General features: G+C 66.6%; 1 protein-coding gene across 1 annotated transcript; it reads right to left on the minus strand.

The window, feature by feature from the left end:
* Positions 1-1,154: 1,154 nt before the first annotated feature.
* Positions 1,155-19,346, minus strand: NPHS1 (NPHS1 adhesion molecule, nephrin; the record flags this gene model as incomplete). Its single annotated transcript, XM_088524124.1, is given in 16 exon segments — positions 1,155-1,211; positions 1,312-1,361; positions 2,176-2,339; positions 2,849-2,892; positions 2,894-2,961; positions 4,041-4,216; positions 7,430-7,589; positions 8,997-9,072; positions 9,074-9,181; positions 11,109-11,230; positions 13,256-13,396; positions 14,483-14,620; positions 16,574-16,745; positions 17,657-17,790; positions 19,174-19,267; positions 19,269-19,346. Coding segments are annotated over 16 exon segments (1,782 nt in total), but the record flags the coding sequence as incomplete, so codon positions are not given.
* Positions 19,347-19,405: the final 59 nt, after the last annotated feature.

A 19,405-nucleotide genomic window follows, 5' to 3' on the forward strand; every position in this document is an offset into this window, starting at 1 on the left:
AAGCCCCGCCCCTCGGAGGGGGGGCGGGACCTGAACGCCCGGGCCCCTCCCCCAGCACGAGGGGGGGCCCCGAGGCCCTTCGTTTTTCTGCGATTTCTGTGAAATCGGCCAATTTGGGGGGGGGGGGGGGGCGGGGGGAGGAGGGGCTTCCCCTCCCCCCCCCTCCAAGGGGCCCCGGCGTCCGGGCCCCGCCCCCCCCCCCCCCCCCCATTTCTGTGAAATGAATCCCTGAACCACGTTGGTTTTCCGGGGGGGGGGGGCACATAAAAACGGGGGGCCCAAAGGGGCCCAGGCGTCCGGGCACCCCCCCCCCACCCCCCCTTTAGGGGCGTTGCCCCTTCATGAAAAATGATGTTGCCCCTTTAAGAGGGGCGCTGGCCCTTTAAGAGAAATAACGTCGCTCCTTTAAGAAGGATCATTGCCCTTTTAAGGGAAAATGGTATTACCCATTTAGGAAAACGGATGTTGCCCCTTTAATAGGGGTCATTGTCCCTTTAAGAGGGATCATTGCTCCTTTAAGATAATGTTGCCCCTTTAAGAGACGTCGTTGCCCTTTTAAGAGACGTCGTTGCCCGTTTAAGGGGGTCGTTGCCCATTTAAGAGGGGTCGTTGCCCCTTTAAGAGGGGCCATTGCCCCTTTAAGAGACGTCGTTGCCCCTTTAAGGGGCTCATTGCCCCTTTAAGAGGGGCCGTTGCCCCTTTAAGAGGGGCCGTTGCCCCTTTAAGATACTGTTGCCCCTTTAAGGGGATGAGTTGCCCCTTTAAGGGGACGTTGCCCCTTTAAGAAACGAGCCCCACAACTATTAGCATAGAGGGGGCGTGGCTTGCGCATAACCCCTCCCCCTATCGTATTGACCGGCCCCCAAATAAGGAGAGGGGGCGGAGACACCGCCAGGGGGGCGGGGGGAGGGTTGGTTACTCGTTAACGAGGTGCTTAATTGGGGGGGAGGGGCTTAAAGGCGCCGCCTCCAACAGGAGGGCGGGGCTTGGGGTGGGCGGGGCTTGGAATAAACCCTGCTGATTGGCTGGAGCGAGTGGCTGCGAATAGGGGGGAGGTGTCCGCCCTTTTGCCCCGCCCCCATTCAGACACGTGACTCCGTTTGGCTCCTCCCCTCTGCGGACGGGGGGGCGGGGTTTATTGCGCCCCTCCCCCCTCACACCAGCTCCCCCCAGCGGGTCACGGGGGGGGGCGGGAGCTCCAAGGGGGGCACCTGATAGGAGGGGGAGGGGCAGGGGGTCAAGGGGGCGGAGCCCAGGCGTCCGGGCCCCGCCCCCCGGCCCCTCCCCCCAAAGCGGCCCCTCCCCCCTCACCTCCTCGTAGCCCCCCCAGTCCGAGACGTCCTCGTAGGGGTGGGGGTCACCTGGGGGGGAGGGGCAAAATGAGGGAGGGGGCGGGGCTAACGGGGAGGCGGGGCTAATGGGGAGGCCCCGCCCATATTCACCTGCGGGGGGGTCCCAAGATGGCGGCGTCTCCTCGCTGGGGGGGGGCGACGGCGGCGCTTGAGCTCGGCTGGGGGGGGGGGGGGCGCCCATGAGGCCCCGCCCCCAGGCGAGGCCCCGCCCCCCAGGCGAGGCCCCGCCCCAAGCGAGGCCCCGCCCCCAAACGAGGCCCCGCCCCCCCCCCCCCCCGCTCACCTTGGCGGCTCCGTAGTCGTTGGGGGGGGCCCGGAGCCCCGCCCCCCCCCGCGCGGCGGCCCCGCCCCCAGCACAGGGCCCCGCCCAGCGCCGCGCTGACCAATAGGAGGAGCCCCCCGAGGGCGCCCGCGAGGGCGGGGGGGGGCCGCGGGGGCCGACGGGAGCGGGGGGCGGGGGGGGGGCGGAGGCTCCGCCCCCGGAAGAGCCGCTGCGGGGGGGGGGGAGGGGTGAGAGGGGCCCGGCGTCCGGGCCCCCGCCCCCCCCGATCACCATTGCCACTTCCGGCCTCTAAAGCGGCACTTCCGGCCACGCCCAGCGCCCCCCATAGTCCTCTTTCTTGGCACTTCCGGGCACTTCCTGCTTCCGTTTCCGGTCGGTTTCCGGGTTCCGCCTTTCCCCCACCCCCTTTTCCGCCTCCGACACCTTCCCGATCGCAACAACTTCCGATCCCCTCCCCCCTTGTTCCGCTTCCCCCCCTCCCTTCCCGATTTCCTCTTCCCACCCACTTCCGCCTCCGCTTCCTCTTCCGGCCCTCCCTACCGGAAGTGACGGCAACAATGGTGGCCGCGGGGCTGTCGCCGCGAGCGTTGCGCGCCCGCACGGTGACGTCATAGGGCGTGGCCGGGCGGAGCCCGCCCAGCGTCACGGGCGGGGCCGGCACCAAGATGGCGGCCGGGGGCGGGGGAGCGCCCGGACCGGAAATGCTGCGAGACCGGAAGGGGCGGGGTCGGCTCGGAAGCCGGAAGAGTGGAACTCTAGGGGGGCGGAAATGGGGTGGGACCCGCATGGACGACCGGATATGGGGGATGTGCAGTCCGGAAATGAGGGGGAGGCACTTCCTGTAGAGACCGGAAGTCGGAAGATCGCCCGGAAGTGGCAGGGCAGCCCCCACGGGGGACCGGAAGAGCGCAGGCACAACCCGGATATGGGCCGCGGAGCCCCATGGGGGACCGGAAACGGGGGAGCACCGGGCGGAAGTACCCATGGGGGACCGGAAACGGGGGGAGCACCGGGCGGAAGTGCCCATGGGGGACCGGAAATGGGGGAGCACCGGGCGGAAGTACCCATGGGGGACCGGAAATGGGGGAGCACCGGGCGGAAATGCCCATGGGGGGACCGGAAACGGGGGAGCACCGGGGGATTCGGGGTCGCCTGGAGGTTTGGGGGGTCCCGGGGGGGAGGGGGTGTTTCCGGGGGCGGGGCTTGCGGTCACCTGACCAGGAAGCTCTGGGGCAGCCCCCCGTCGTGGCCCCCGCCCCCAGGTGACGCTCAGGGCCGTGGGCGTGGCCTCCAGCACCCGCAGCCCCCGCGGCGCCTCGGGGGGCTCTGGGGGCGGGGTCAGGGCAAGCCCCGCCCCCTGCCGCCCCCGCTCCCGCCCCACCCCCCCGGCCTCCTTCCTCCCCCAAACCCCCAATTCTCCCCCAAATTCCCCCCATTTCTCTCCCATATTCCCCTCAATTATCCCCCAAATCCAATTCCCCCCATTTCTCCCCCAATCCCCTCGATTCTCCCCCAAATCCCCCAATTCCCCCAATTCTTCCCAAATCCTCCCATTTCTCCCCCAATTCCTCCCAAATCCCCCATTTTTCCCCCAATCCCCCCAATTCTCCCCCACATCCCCCAACTCCACCCCTAAATTCCCCATTTCTCCCCCAATCCCTCCAATTCCCCCCCAAATCCCCCATTTCTCCCCCAATCCCCCCGATTCTCCCCCAGATCCCTCAATTCCAACCCCAAATTCCCCATTTCTCCCCCAATTCCCCCCCAAATCCCCCAATCCCCCCTATTCTTCCCCAATCCCCCCGATTCTCCCCCAGATCCCCCAATTCTCCCCCAAATCCCATTTCTCCCCCAATTCCCCCCTCAAATCCCCCAATCCCCTCGATTCTCCCCCAATTCCCCCAATTCTTCCCCAAATCCTCCCATTTCTCCCCCAATTCCCCCCAAATCCCCCATTTTTCCCCAATCCCCCCCGATTCTCCCCCAGATCCACCAATTCCACCCCCAAATTCCCATTTCTCCCCCAATCCCAATTCTCCAATTCCACCCCAAATCCCCCCATTTCTCCAATTCCCCCCAAATCCCCCAATCCCCCCTATTTTTCCCCCAATCCCAATTCTCCTCCAAATCCCCCAATTCCACCCCCAAATTCCCCATTTCTCCCCGAATCCTCCTGATTCTCCCCCAAATCCCCCAATTCCACCCCAAATCCCCCCATTTCTCCCCCAAATCACCCTCAAATCCCCAAATTCCCCATTTCTCCCCCAATCCCCTCGAATCTCCCCCAAATCCCCCATTTCTCCCCCCCAATCCCCCCAGGCTCCGTCCCCTCCCCCAGGCCCCGCCCCCGAGGCCCTGCCCCTCCCCGAGGCCCCGCCCCCTCCCCGAGGCCCCGCCCCCGTCACCCTCCAGCTGCAGCAGGAGGCGGCGCCGGGCCGAGCCCAGGGGGTTGTGGGCGACGCACACGAAGGGGCCCAGGGTCCGGTTCCGGTTCCGGTTCCGGGCCCGTTCCAGGCTCACGTTGGCCACCGTGAGGAGGCTGCGGGTCCAGGGCCCCTCGCGCCACTGCTGCTCCCGGTACCTGCGGGGCATTGGGCCAAACACGGGGATTTTGGGGCTCCAAGCTCCTCCCACCATGGCCTGGGTTGGACCAGGTCGCTTTGGGCCTGGGGACCTGGCCGGGTTCGGCCCCGGGTGGCTGCTGGGTGTCACCAAGGCCCCAGGGGATCTGGGTGGTTGGACCCAGTTGGGTCTCGTTGGGGTCTGTTGGCCCCAGTTGGGTCTGGTTGGCCCCAGTTGGGTCTGTTGGGTCTGTTGGCCCCAGTTGGGTCTGGTTGGACCCAGTTGGGTCTCGTTGGGTCTGTTGGCCCCAGTTGGGTCTGGTTGGACCCAGTTGGGTCTCGTTGGCCCCAGTTGGGTTCTCGTTGGGTCTGGTTGGGCCCGGTTGGGTCTCGTTGACCCCAACTGACCCCAGTTGGGTCTCGTTGGCTCTGTTGGACCCAGTTGGGTCTGGTTGGCCTCAGTTGGGTCTGGTTGGGTCTGTTGGCCCCAGTTGGGTCTGGTTGGACCCAGTTGGGTCTCATTGGGTCTAGCTGGCCCCAGTTGGCCCTGGTTGGCCCCAGTTGGGTCTCATTGGGTCTAGCTGGCCCCCAGTTGGGCCTGGTTGGCTCTAGTTGGGTCTCATTGGGTCTGGTTGGCCCCAGTTGGGCCTGGTTGGCTCTAGTTGGGTCTCATTGGGTCTGGTTGGCCCCAGTTGGGTCTGGTTGGCCCCAGTTGGGTCTCGTTGGGTCTGGTTGGGCCCGGTTGGGTCTCGTTGACCCCAACTGACCCCAGTTGGGTCTCGTTGGGTCTGTTGGACCCAGTTGGGTCTGGTTGGGTCTGTTGGACCCAGTTGGGTCTGGTTGGACCCAAATGCATCTGGTGGGCCCCAACTAGCCCCAGTTTGGTCTGTTGGGTCTCATTGACCGCAGTTGGGTCTGGTTGGACCCAGTCACGTCTGGTTGGCCCCAATTGGGTCTGGTTGGACCCAGTTGCGTCTGATTGGGCCCAATTGGCCCCCGTTGGGTCTCATTGACCCCAGTTGGGTCTGGTGGCCCCGGTTGGGTCTCATTGGGTCTGACTGACCCCAGTTGGGTCTGGTTTGGGTCTGTTGGCCCCAGTTGGGTCTGACTGGCCCAGTTGGGTCTGGTTGGGTCTGTTGGCCCCAATTGGGTCTCATTGGGTCTGTTTGACCCCAGTTGGGTCTGCTTGGCCCAGTTGGATCTGGTTGGACCCAACTGTGTCCGGTTGGATCTCATTGACCCCAGTTGGTCTGTTTGGCTCCAGTTAAATCTGGTTGGCCCCAGTTTGGTCTTGTTGACCCCAACTGGCCCCAGTTGGGTCTCACTGGTCTAGTTGGCTCTGGGTGGGTCTTGTTGGCCCCCAGTTGGGTCTCATTGGGTCTGGTTGGGCCCAGTTGGGTCTCGTTGACCCAACTGGCCCCAGTTGGGTCTCATTGGTCTGGTTGGCCCTAGTGTGGTCTGGTTGGGCCCCGTTGGGTCTCGTTGGCCCCGGTTGGGTCTCGTTGACTCCAGCTGGCCCCAGGTGGGTCTTGTGGGGTCTAGTTGGCTCTATTTGGGTCTTGTTGGCCCCAGTTGGGTCTCATTGGCTCTGGTTAGCTCTATTTGGATCTGGTTGGGCCCTGTTGGGTCTCATTGGGTCTAGTTGGCCCTAGTGTGTCTGGTTGGGCCATTTGGGTCTTGTTTGGCCCCAGTTGGGTCTCACTGGCTCTAATTGGCCCTAGCGTGGTCTGGTTGGCCCCAGTTCGGTCTTGTTGACCCCAGTTGGCTCCAGCTGGGTCTCATTGGGTCTGGTTGGACCCAGTTGGGCCTGGTTGACCCCAGTTGGGTCTCATTGGGTCTGGTTGGCCCCAGCTGGCCCCAGTTGGGTCTCATTGGGCCTGGTTGCCCCCAGTTGAGTCTCGTTGCCCCTAGTTGTGTCTCATTTGGTCTCATTGTGTCTGGTTGGCCCCAGTTGGGTCTCATTGGGTCCCATTGGGTCTGGTTGGCCCCAACTGGCCCCAGTTTGGTCTTATTGAGTCTGGTTGGCTGCAGTTGGGTCTCATTGGGTCCCATTGTGTCTGGTTGGCCCCAGCTGGCCCCAGTTGGGTCTCATTGGGTCTGGTTGGCCCCAGTTGGGTCTGGTTGGTTCCAGTTGGGGTCTCATTGGGTCTGGTTGCCCCAGTTTGGTCTCATTGTGTCTCATTGCCCCCAGTTTGGTCTCATTGTGTCTGGTTGGTTGCAGTTGGGTCTCATTGGGTCTCATTGGGTCTGGTTGGCCCCAACTGGCCCCAGTTTGGTCTCATTGGGTCTGGTTGGCCCTAGTGTGATCTGGGTGACCCCAGTTTGGTCTCATTGGGTCTGGTTGGCCCCAGTTGGGTCTCATTGGGTCCCATTGGGTCTGGTTGCCCCCAGTTGAGTCTCGTTGACCCCAGTTGGGTCTCATTGGGTCTGGTTGGCCCCAGTTGGGTCTCATTGGGTCTCGTTGGCCCCAGTTGAGTCTCGTTGACCCCAGTTGGGTCTCATTGGGTCTGGTTGGCCCCAGTTGGGTCTCATTGGGGTCCCATTGGGTCTGGTTGCCCCCAGTTGAGTCTCGTTGCCCCCAGTTTGGTCTCATTGGGTCTGGTTGGCCCCAGTTGGGTCTCATTGGGTCCCATTGTGTCTGGTTGGCCCCAGTTGGGTCTCATTGGTCTCGTGGCCCCAGTTGAGTCTCGTTGACCCCAGTTGGGTCTCATTGTGTCTGGTTGGCCCCAGTTGGGTCTCATTGGGTCCCATTGGTCTGGTTGCCCCCAGTTGAGTCTATTGGGTCTGGTTGGCCCCAGTTGGGTCTCGTTGGGTCTGGTTGCCCCCAGTTGGGCCTGGTTGGCCCCAGTTGGGTCTCGTTGGGTCTCATTGGGTCTGGTTGGCCCCAGTTTGGTCTCATTGGGTCTGGTTGCCCCCAGTTGGGTCTGGTTGGCTGCAGTTGGGTCTCATTGGGTCTCGTTGCCCCCAGTTGGGTCTCGTTGCCCCCAGTTGGGTCTCATTGGGTCTCGTTGCCCCCAGTTGGGTCCCATTGGGTCTGGTTGGCCCCGGTTGGGTCTCATTGGGTCCCATTGGGTCTGGTTGGCCCTAGTTGGGTCTGGTTGCCCCCAGTTGGGTCTCGTTGCCCCCCATTGGGTCTCATTGGGTCTCATTGTGTCTGGTTGCCCCCAGTTGGGTCTCATTGGGTCTCACTGCCCCCCGTTGCCCCCCGTCCCCCCCGTCCCCCCCGTTGTCACCTGCCGTCCCCCGTGCCCAGCGGGCGCCCGTCGCGCTCCCACCGCAGCGTCACCCCCGGCACCCCCTGCGCCCGGCACCGCAGGGCGGCCGCGTCCGCCCCGGCCGGCACCGGAACCGGCTCCGGATCCCGATCCGGATCCGGATCCATCTCGGGGGCGTCTGCGGGGGGGCGGGGCCGTCAGTCAGGACCCCCCCCGTGTCCCCCCCCTCCGTGTCCCCCCCTCCGTGTCCCCCCCTCCGTGTCCCCCCCCCCCGTGTCCCCCCCTGTCTCCCCCCCCCCGTGTCCCCCCCCCCGTGTCCCCCCCCCCCGTGTCCCCCCATCGTGTCCCCCCCCCCGTGTTCCCACCCCCCGTGGCCCCCCCCCCGCCCTGGAGCGTCACCCCTTGTCCCCCCTGTCCCAAACAGGGGGGGTCCCCTCCCCGGTGTCCCCCCCCACCGGGTCCCCCCCCCCGCATTGGGTCCCCCCCCCGTTGGGTCCCCCCCCTGTCGGATCCCCGTCCCCCACACTGGGTGTCCCCCCATTGGGTGTCCCCCCATTGGGTCCTCCCCCACATTGAGTGTCCCCTCCTGGGTTCCCCCCACATTGGGTCCCCCCCCCGTTGTGTCCCCCCCTGTTGGATCCCCCCCACACTGGGTGTCCCCCCATTGGGTCCCCCACATTGGGTGTCCCCCCCCCGGGTCCTCCCCCTCATTGGGTGCCCCCCTGTTGGGTGTCCCCATATTGGGTCCCCCCCCACATTGAGTGTCCCCCCCCGGGTCCCCCCCACATTGGGTGTCCCCCCCGTCGGGTCCCCCTATCCCAAGGGGGGGGGGGTCTCCCCTCTCCGGTGTCCCCCCGTCGGGTTTCCCCCCAGATTGGGTGTCCCCTCACATTGGGTCCCCCCCTGCATTGGGTTCCTCCCCCTGGGTCCCCCCGCATTGGGTGTCCCCCCCTCCCGGGTCCCCCCCCCATTGGGTCCCTCCCCCATCGGGTCCCCCCCCGTCGCATCCCCCCCATTGGCTCCCCCCCCATCGGGTGTCCCCCCCATTGGATGTCCCCCCGTCAGGTGTCCCCCCCATTGGGTCCCCCCCCCGGGTTCCCCCCACATTGGGTCCCCCCCATCGGGTGTCCCCCCCATTGGCTCTCCCCGTCGCGTCCCCCCCATTGGGTCCCCCCCCGGGTCCCCCCCCCCCCCATCGTGTCCCGCCCCCCCCCGGGTCCCCTCCCCCATCGGGTCCCCCCCCCCTTGGGGCCCCCTCTGTCGTGTCCCCCCCCCCCCATCGTGTCCCCCCCCCCGTCGGGTCCCCCCCTCATTGGGTCCCCCCCCCCGGGTGTCCCCCCTCATTGGGTGTCCCCCCCACATCGGGTCCCCCCCCCATCGTGTCCTCCCTCCATCGGGTCCCCCCCCCATCGGGTCCCTCCCCTCCCCCACATTGTCCCCCCCCCCCATCGTGTCCCTCCCCCCGTCGGGTCCCCCCCCCCATTGGGTCCCCCCCCCCGGATCCCCCCCCATCGGGTCCCCCCCCCCCCCCCGGGTGTCCCCCCCCCCATCGTCCCCCCCCCCCCCATCGCCCCCCCCCGCTCACAGCGCACGACCAGCCGCACGGTGGCCCTGGCCGGGGGGGGGACGCCCGTGTCCACCCGACACTCGTAGGGCCCCCCCCAGCTCCCGCCGGGCCCCCGGCACCCGCAGGAGCCCGAGCCGGCCCCCCCCGGCGGGGTGGAGCCCCCCCGGGAGCCCCCCCGGGCCGGGGCCGGGGGACGCGTCGGCCTGCGGGGGGGGGACATGGGGGGAGGACATGGGGGACATGGGGGGACATGGAGGGGGATATCAGGGGGACACAGGGGACATGGGGAGGACATGGGGGGACATGGGGAGGACATGGGGGGGACATGGGGGACATGGGGGGGAGACATGGGGGGACATGGGGAGGACAGGGAGGACACAGGGGACATGGAGGGGACATGGGGGACATCATGGGGGGGTCATGGGGGACATCATGGGGGGGACACAGGGGACATGGGGAGGACATGGGGGACACAGGGGACATGGGGGGGACATGGGGGACATCATGGGGGGGACATGGGGGGGACACGGGGACATGGGGGGACATGGGGGACACAGGGGACATGGGGGGACATGGGGGGGACATGGGGGGGACACAGGGGGACATGGGGGGGACATGGGGGACATCATGGGGACACAGGGGACATGGGGAGGACATGGGGGACACAGGGGACATGGGGGGGACATGGGGGACATCATGGGGGGGACACAGGGGGACGGGGGGGGACATGGGGGGGACACAGGGGACATGGGGGGACATGGGGGACATCATGGGGGGGACACAGGGGACATCATGGGGGGGACACAGGGGACATGGGGAGGACATGGGGGACACAGGGGACATGGGGGGACATGGGGGGGACACAGGGGACATGGGGGGGACATGGGGGACATCATGGGGGGGACACAGGGGACATGGGGGGGACATGGGGGGGACACAGGGGACATGGGGGGGACATCATGGGGGGACACAGGGGACATGGGGGGGACATGGGGGGGACACAGGGGACATGGGGAGGACATGGGGGACATCATGGAGGGGACACAGGGGGACATGGGGGGGACATGGAGGACACAGGGGACATGGGGGGGACACAGGGGACATGGGGGGGACATGGGGGACATCATGGGGGGGACACAGGGGGACACAGGGGATATGGGGGACACGGGACATGAGGAACATAGGGGGGACATGGGGGGGACACGGGGGATATGGGGGACATGCAGGGGACAACATGGAGGGGACACGGGGACACGGGGGACACAAGGGACATGGGAGAGACATGGGTGGGACACAGGGGACACAACATGGGGGGAACACAGGCAGGAAACGGGGGGGACACAAGGGACAGGGGGACACGACATGGGGGGGGACACGGGGACACGGGGGGGGGATTGTGTCACCCTGTGTCCCTCCATGTCCCTCCCTGTCCCCACAGCTACCCCCAGTGTTCCCCCATGTCCCCAATGTCCCCCCATGCCCCTTGATGTTCCCCTGTGTCCTCTATGTCCCCCCATGTCCCCATGTCCCCCCATATCCCCCCGTGTCCCCCACATCCCCTCATGTCCCCCATGTCCTCTATGTCCCCCCATGCCCCATGTCCCTTGTGTCCCTGTGTCCCCCATGTCTCCCCACATCCCATGTCCCCCCGTGTCCCCCCCATGTCCCCCCTGTTCCCCCCATGTCCCCCCGTCCCCCTGTCCCCCTGTGTCCCCCCACGTTCCCTGTCCCCCTGTGTCCCCCATGTCCCCCCCGTGTCCCCTGTGTCCCCCCGTCACCGTGTCCCCCTGTCCCTCCCTGTCCCCCTGTCCCCATGTCCCCCCATGTCCCCATGTCCCCGCCGTGTCCCCGTGTCCCCTGTCCCCCCATCCCCCCATGTCCCCCCCATGTCCCCCTCCGTGTCCCGTGTCCCCCCGTCACCGTGTCCCCCTGTCCCCCATGTTCCCCCGTCCCCCTGTGTCCTCATGTCCCCCCCGTGTCCCCTGTTCCTCCCGTGTCCCCTTTCTCCCCATGTCCCCCCATGTCCCCCATGTCCCCCCATGTCCCCCCATGTCCCCATGTCCCCATGTCCCCCCATGTCCCCATGTCCCCCATGTCCCCCCGTGTCCCCCTGTCCCCCCCTGTCCCCACCAGCCGTGCCCAGCTCAGGCTCCCCGGGGGGAAGGGGCTGCCGTCGGCCTCGCACAGCAGCTCCGCGGAGCCGCCCTCGTCCACCAGCACCGGGTCGGGCAGGCGCCGGATGGACGGCGGGTCTGCAAAGGGGGCGTCGTTGGGTGCCCTTGGGTGCCATTGGGTGCCGTTGGGTGCTATGGGGTTCATTGGGTGCTCTAGGGGGTCTATGGGGGTCATTGGGTGCCATTGGGTGCTATGGGGTTCATTGGGTGCCATTGGGTGCCATTGGGTGCCGTTGGGTGCTATGGGGTTCATTGGGTGCTCTAGGGGGTCTATGGGGGTCATTGGGTGCCATTGGGTGCTATGGGGTCATTGGGTGCTCTGGCGGGTCTATGGGGGTCATTGGGTGCCATTGGGTGCCGTTGGGTGCTATGGGGTGCTATGGGGGTCATTGGGTGCTCTAGGGGTCGTTGGGTGCTATGGGGGTCGTTGGGTGCCATTGGGTGCTATGGGGGGTCATTGGGTGCTCAAGGGGGTCTATGGGGGTCATTGGGTGCCATTGGGTGCCATTGGGTGCTATGGGGGTCATTGGGTGCCATTGGGTACCATTGGGTGCTATGGGGGTCGTGGGGTGCTATGGGGGTCATTGGGTGCCGTTGGGTGCCATTGGGTCCCATTGGGTGCTATTGGGTGCTATGGGTGCCATAGGGTACTATGGGGATCATTGGGTGCTATAGGGGGTCTACAGGGATCACTGGGTGCCACTGGGTGCTGTGGGTGCCCCTGGGTGCTATGGGTGCCACTGGGTGCCATGGGGGTTGTTGGGTGCCATAGGGTTCTATGGGGTGCCGTGGGGCGCTATAGGGTGTTATGGGGCTCTATAGGACGCTATGGGGCCCTATAGGGTTCTATGGGTCGCCATGGGTCGCTATGGGTCACTATGGGTCGCCATGGGGCGCTCACAGTGCACGAGGAGCAGGCGCCGCGCGCTGGCCGTCCCCTCGCTGTTGTGGCACCGCACCGCGTAGGCATTGGGTGCTATGGGGGTCTATGGGGTCTATGGGGTCTATGGGGTCTATGGGTCGCTATAGGCCGCTATGGGTCGCCATGGGGCGCTCACAGTGCACCAGCAGCAGGCGCCGCGCGCTGGCCGTCCCCTCGCTGTTGTGGCACCGCACCGTGTAGGCATTGGGTGCTCTGGGGGTCTATGGGGTCTATGGGGTCTATGGGGTCTATGGGTCGCCATGGGTCGCTATAGGTCGCTATGGGTCGCCATGGGGCGCTCACAGTGCACGAGGAGCAGGCGCCGCGCGCTGGCCGTCCCCTCGCTGTTGTGGCACCGCACCGCGTAGGCATTGGGTGCTATGGGGGTCTATGGGGTCTATGGGGTCTATGGGTCGCTATGGGTCGCCATGGGTCGCTATGGGTCGCTATGGGTCGCTATGGGTCGCCGTGGGGCACTCACAGTGCACCAGCAGCAGGCGCCGCGCGCTGGCCGTCCCCTCGCTGTTGTGGCACCGCACTGCGTAGGCATTGGGTGCTATGGGGTCATTGGGTGCTATGGGGTCTATGGGTCGCTATGGGTCGCTATGGGTCGCTATGGGTCACCATGGGTCGCTATAGGTCGCTATGGGTCTCCATGGGGCGCTCACAGTGCACCAGCAGCAGGCGCCGCGCGCTGGCCGTCCCCTCGCTGTTGTGGCACCGCACCGCATAGGCATTGGGTGCCATGGGGGTCTATGGGGTCTATGGGGTCTATGGGTCGCTATGGGTCTCTATGGGTCGCTATGGGTCTCCATGGGGCGCTCACAGTGCACGAGCAGCAGGCGCCGCGCGCTCGCCGTCCCCTCGCTGTTGTGGCACCGCACCACGTAGGCATTGGGTGCTATGGGGGTCTATGGGGTCTATGGGGTCTATGGGGGTCTATGGGTCCCTATGGGGTCTATGGGTCACCATGGGGTCTATAGGTCGCTATGGGTCGCCATGGGTCGCTATGGGGCTCTATGGGGCGCTCACAGTGCACGAGGAGCAGGCGCCGCGCGCTCGCCGTCCCCTCGCTGTTGTGGCACCGCACCGCGTAGGCATTGGGTGCTCTGGGGGTCTATGGGGTCTATGGGTCGCTATGGGTCTCTATGGGTCGCTATGGGTCGCCATGGGGCGCTCACAGTGCACGAGGAGCAGGCGCCGCGCGCTGGCCGTCCCCTCGCTGTTGTGGCACCGCACCGCGTAGGCGCCCGCGTCCCCCCGCGTCACGTTGGCGATGGCCAGCGCCCCCCCCGCGGCCACGTGGTGACGGGGGGACCCCTCTGGGGGGGGGGACATGGGGTCAGGGGCCGCCCCCTGTGTCCCCAATGTCCCCCCATGGCCCCAATGTCCCCAATGTTCTCCATGCCCTCCTGTCCCCAATGTCCCCAATCACCCCCATGCCCTCCTGTCTCCATGTCCCCCATGCCCCCCTGTCCCCAATGTCCCTCATGTCCCTACTGTCCCCCCAATGCCCCCCTATCCTCAGTGTTACCCCATGTCCCCCCGTCCCCAATGTCCCCCCGTCCCTGATGTCCCCCCCTTCCCCGATGTCCCCCCTTGTCCCCAATGTCCCCCCATGTCCCCCCAATATCCGCAATGCCCCCCCATCCCCAATGTCCCCCCTTGTCCCCTCTCTCCCCGTCCCCAATGTCCCCTCTTGTCCCCCATTGTCCCCCCGTCCCCTCCGTCCTCCCCGTCCCCCCCGTCCCCAATGTCCCCCCATATCCCCCCAATATCCCCAATGCCCCCCCATCCCTCCCTGTCCCCCCATCTCCAATGTCCCCTCCATGTCCCCCCCTGTCCCCCCCATGTCCCCAATGTCCCCGATGTCCCTCCCCGTCCCCCAAGTCCCCATGTCCCCCCCTTTGTCCCCCCGTCTCTGATGTCCCCATGTCCCCCCCATGTCCCCAATGTCCCCAATGTCCCCCATCCCTCCCTGTCCCCCCCGTCCCCCCATCCCCCATGTCCCCATGTCCCCCCCATGTCCCCATGTCCCCCCATGTCCCCCATGTCCCCAGTGTCCCCCCATGCCCCCCCATATCCCCCTATGTCCCTCCATGTCCCCCCATGTCCCCCAGGTCCCCCCATGTCCCTCTATGTCCCCCCATGTCCCCAATGTCCCCATGTCCCCCCTGTCCCCCCATGTCCCCAATGTCCCCTTGTCCCCAATGTCCCCCCTGTCCCCCCCATGTCCCCAATGTCCCCCATCCCTTCCTGTCCCCCATGTCCCCCCTTGTCCCCCTGTCCCCCCCATGTCCCCAATGTCCCCCCCATGTCCCCCCCGTCCCCCAATGTCCCCCTGTCCCCCCCTTGTCCCCAATGTCCCCCCCATGTCCCCCATGTCCCCCCCCGTCCCCCCCCCTCACCGGGCCGCAGGGGCCGCCCCTCCCGGCTCCACTCGCAGCCCCGCACGGGGGGGGCGGCGGCCACGCCCAGCGGCAGCCAAGCCCCGCCCCCCTCGAGGGCCTCCACCCGGGCGGGGCCATCCGGGAACTCGGGCGGGTCTGGGGGGCGGGGCGTGAGCGGGGGCGGGGCGTGAGCGGGGGCGGGGCCACGCGGCCCCACCAGCGCCCCCCAATGTCCCCTATGTCCCCCAATGTCCTCCAATGTCCCCCAACATCCCCAGTGTCCCCCAGTGCCCTCCCAGTGTCCCCAAAGTCCCCAGTGTCCCCCAATGTCCCCCAGTGTCCCCCAACATCCCCAGTGTCCCCCAGTGCCCTCCCAGTGTCCCCAAAGTCCCCAGTGTCCCCCAATGTCCCCCAGTGTCCCCCAACATCCCCAGTGTCCCCCAGTGCCCTCCCAGTGTCCCCAAAGTCCCCAGTGTCCCCCAATGTCCCCCAGTGTCCCCCAACATCCCCACTGTCCCCCAGTGCCCTCCCAGTGCCCCCAATGTCCCTCAGTGCCCCCAATGTCCCCAAGTGCCCTCCCACCATCTCCCAATGTCCCCAGTGCCCCCCCAGTGTCCCCAATGTCCCCAGTGTCCCCCAACATCCCCAGTGTCCCCCAGTGCCCTCCCAGTGTCCCCAAAGTCCCCAGTGTCCCCCAATATCCCCCAATGTCCCCCAGTGTCCCCAACGTCCCCAAGTCCCCTCCCACCATCTCCCAATGTCCCCCAAAGTCCCCAATGTCCCCCAGTGTCCCCCATTGTCCCGAGTGACCCGTGTCCCCCTGTGTCCCCATTGTCCCTGTGTCCCCCCAGTGTCCCCAGCCCCCCAGTAACCTGTATCCGCCCCAGTGTCCCCTATGTCCCGCAGTGTCCCCATTGTCCCTGTGTCCCCCCAGTCCCCCCCGTGACCCATGTCCCCTCCAGTGTCCCCTATGTCCCACAGTGTCCCCCAATATCCCCCACTGTCCCCAATGTCCCCAAGTGCCCTCCCACCATCTCCCAATGTCCCCAGTGCCCCCCCAGTGTCCCCAATGTCCCCCAATATCCCCCAGTGTCCCCAATGTCCCCATCTCCCCCCAGTGTCCCCATTGTCCCTGTGTCCCCCCACTGTCCCCATTGTCCCCAGTCCCCCATGTCCCCTCCATGTCCTCATTGTCCCCGGTCCCCTGTGTCCCCTCCGTGTCCCTCCGTCCCCTCTGTGTCCCCATTGTCCCCAGTCCCCCATGTCCCCTCCGTGTCCCCGTGTCCCCATTGTCCCCTCGGTGTCCCCTGTGTCCCCCCAGTGTCCCCATTGTCCCCAGTCCCCCATGTCCCCTCCATGTCCCCTCGGTGTCCCCATTGTCCTGAGTCCCCCGTGTCCCCTCCGTGTCCCCATGTCCCCTCCGTGTCCCTGTGTCCCCTGTGTCCCCATTGTCCCCAGTCCATGTCCCCTCCGTGTCCCCATGTCCCCTCTGTGTCCCCATTGTCCCCAGTCCCCTGTATCCCCTTCGTGTCCCCGTGTCCCCTCCGTGTCCCCATTGTCCCCAGTCCCCCATTGTCCCCAGTCCCCCCGGTGACCCGTGTCCCCTCCATGTCCCCATTGTCCCCAGTCCTCCATGTCCCCTCCATGTCCCCATGTCCCCCAGTGTCCCCATTGTCCCTGTGTCCCCTCATTGTCCCCAGTCCCCCCCAGTGACTCGTGTCCCCTCAGTATCCCCATTGTCCCCAGTCCCATGTGTCCCCTCCATGTCCCTGTGTCCCCTCCGTGTCCCTGTGTCCCCTCCGTGTCCCCATTGTCCCCACTCTCCCGTGTCCCCTCCGTGTCCCCGTGTCCCCCAGTGTCCCCGTGTCCCCATTGTCCCCCATGTCCCCTCCGTGTCCCCTCCATGTCCCCATTGTCCCCTCGGTGTCCCCTGTGTCCCCCCAGTGTCCCCATTGTCCCCAGTCCCCCGTGTCCCCTCCCTGTCCCCATGTCCCGTGTGTCCCCATTGTCCCCATTGTCCCGTGTCCCCTCCGTGTCCCCGTGTCCCCATTGTCCCCTGGGTGTCCCCATTGTCCCCCGGGTGTCCCCTGTCCCCCTGTCCCCGCTCACGCCGCAGGACCAGGCGGTGGCCGGCGCTGACGGTGACACCGAGGGTGGCGCTGGTGGCCTCACACGTCACCTGCTGCCCCTGCTCGTCCCGGCCCGGGCGCAGGGACAACCGCGAGGCCACCACGGTGCCACCAAAGTCCCCGGGACGGCGGGGAGCGGCTGGCCCTGCAGCCTGGGGGGACATTGGGGACATGGGGGGACATGGGGGGACATTGGGGACATGGGGGGACATTGGGGACATGGGGACACGGGGGGACATGGGGGGCATGGGGACATGGAGGGACATAGGGGGATACAGGGGGACATGGGGGACACTGGGGACACGGGGTGACATTGTGGGACATGGGGACATGGGGGGACATTGTGGGACATGGGGACATGGATGGACATGGGGGGACATGGAGGGATAGGGGACATGGGGACACAGGGACATGGGGATATGGGGACATGGAAGGACATGGGGACACAGGGGGACATGGGGGGACATTGGGGACATGGGGGGACATGGAGGGACAGGGGGACATTGGGGACACAGGGGGACACAGAGGGATATGGGGACACAGGGGGACATTGGGGACATGGGGGGAAATGGGGGGACACAGGGAAATGGGGGGACATTGTGGACATGGGGGACACGGGGACATGGAGGGGCATGGGGACACGGGGGGACATTGGGGACAGGGGGGACATGGGGGACAAAGGGACATGGGGATATGGGGACATGGAAGGACATGGGGACACAGGGTGACATGGAGGGACATCGGGGACATGGGATGACATGGGGACATGGAGGGTCATGGGGACACAGGGAGACATGGGGGAACATGGGGACATGGGGGGACACGGAGGGACATTGGGGACATGGAGGGATATGGGGACCCGGGGACACAGTGGGACATGGGGGACATGGAGGGATAGGGGACATGGGGACACAGGGACATGGGGGACATGGAGGGACACAGAGGGACATGGAGGGATATGGGGACATGGGGGGACACTGCAGACATGGAGGGTCATGGAGACATGGAGGGTCCCGGGGACACGGGGGGACATTGGGGACACCCGGGTGGGTCGCGGTGTCACCCACGGGTGTCCCTCCTGGTGCCACGTGAGCTGCGGTTGGGGGTTGGCGCTGGCGGCCGCGCAGGTCAGGACCAGGGACTGTCCCCGCCGGGGCTCGCGGGGGACGGCGGTGATGGTGACGGCGTGGGGGGGGACTGCGGGGGGGTGACGTCACCGTGACGTCACCGTGACGTCAGCGTGATGTCACCGCGACGTCACCGCAACCACCGTGACATCACCGCGATGTCACTGCGACCACCACGGCGTCACCGCAACCACCATGTCACCGTGATGTCACCCACGCCACCACGACGTCAGCGTGACATCACTGCGGTGTCACCGCAACCACCGCAACGTCACCATGACGTCACCGCGACGTCACCCTGATGCCAGCGTGACGTCACCGCGATGTCACCGCGGCGTCACCACGACCACCGCGATGTCAGTGTGACATCACCCGCGACTACCACGTCACCACGGCCACCACGTCACCGCAGCGTCACCGCGACATCAGCGTGTGACGTCACCGCGACCACCGCGGCGTCACCGCGAAGTCACCGTGACGTCACCGCGACCACCGTGGAGTCACCGCAACCACCACGTCACCGTGATGTCACCACGGCGTCACCGCGACCACTGCGGCCACCCCTCGGCACCCAGTGTCACCCCATGGCAGAACCCACGGACAGGGTCACCCAGTGTCACCCCATGTCTGACGCTGTCACCCAGTGTCACCCCATGGCCGCTGTCACCCCATGTCTGACACTGTCACCTGGTGTCACCCTGTGGCATTGTCACCCCATGGCCATTGTCACCCCATGCAGTGACCCACGGCCGCCGTCACCCCATGTCCGCCGCCGTCACCCAGTGTCACCCTGTGGCCACTGTCACCCCAGGGCCACCTCCACCCCACGCAGTGACCCATGGCCGCTGTCACCCCATGTCTGACACTGTCACCCAATGTCACCCCATGGTTATTGTCACCCCATGTCTGACACTGTCACCTGGTGTCACCCTGTGGCCATTGTCACCCCATGGCCGCTGTCACCCCAGGGCCACCATCGCCCCATGCAGTGACCCACAGCCGCTGTCACCCCATGTCTGACACCGTCACCCAATGTCACCCCACGACCGTCACCCCATGTCTGACGCTGTCACCCAGTGTCACCCTGTGGCCACTGTCAACCCAGGGCCACCTCCACCCCATGCAGTGACCCATGGCCGCCATCACCCAATGTCACCCTGTGGCTGCCATCACCCCATGTCCAACGCTGTCACCCAGTGTCACCCCGTGGGCATTGTCACCCCGTGGCCGCCGTCACCCCATGTCCGGCGCTGTCACCCGGTGTCACCCTGTGGCATTGTCACCCCATGGCCATTGTCACCCCATGCAGTGACCCACGGCCGCTGTCACCCCATGTCTAACACTGTCACCCCATGTCACCCCGTGGCCGCCGTCACCCCATGTCCGGCGCTGTCACCCGGTGTCACCCCAGGGCCATTGTCACCTCCCCTCCCCGCTGTCCCCGGGGTCTCACACAGGACGCGCAGGCGGGTGCTGGCGCCCGGCGCGGTGGCCCCGGCGGTGGCCCCGGTGGCCTCGCAGCGGTAGGTGGCCCCGTTGTCACTGGGGGGCCACCGTGAGCAGCAGCTCCCGCGTCACCAGGGCCCCCTCGGACGCCTGGGCCCCCTCCTTGAGCAGCCGCCCGTCCTGGGGGGCGGGGGGGGGGGGGTCAACGGGGCCTTGGGGGGGACCCGGACGCCTGGGCC

Source organism: Tinamus guttatus, unplaced genomic scaffold (genome assembly GCF_059628265.1).
Source record: "Tinamus guttatus ecotype Peru unplaced genomic scaffold, ASM5962826v1 Tinamus_guttatus_pri_ptg000204l, whole genome shotgun sequence".
In the NCBI taxonomy this organism is placed as follows: Eukaryota; Metazoa; Chordata; class Aves; order Tinamiformes; family Tinamidae; genus Tinamus; species Tinamus guttatus.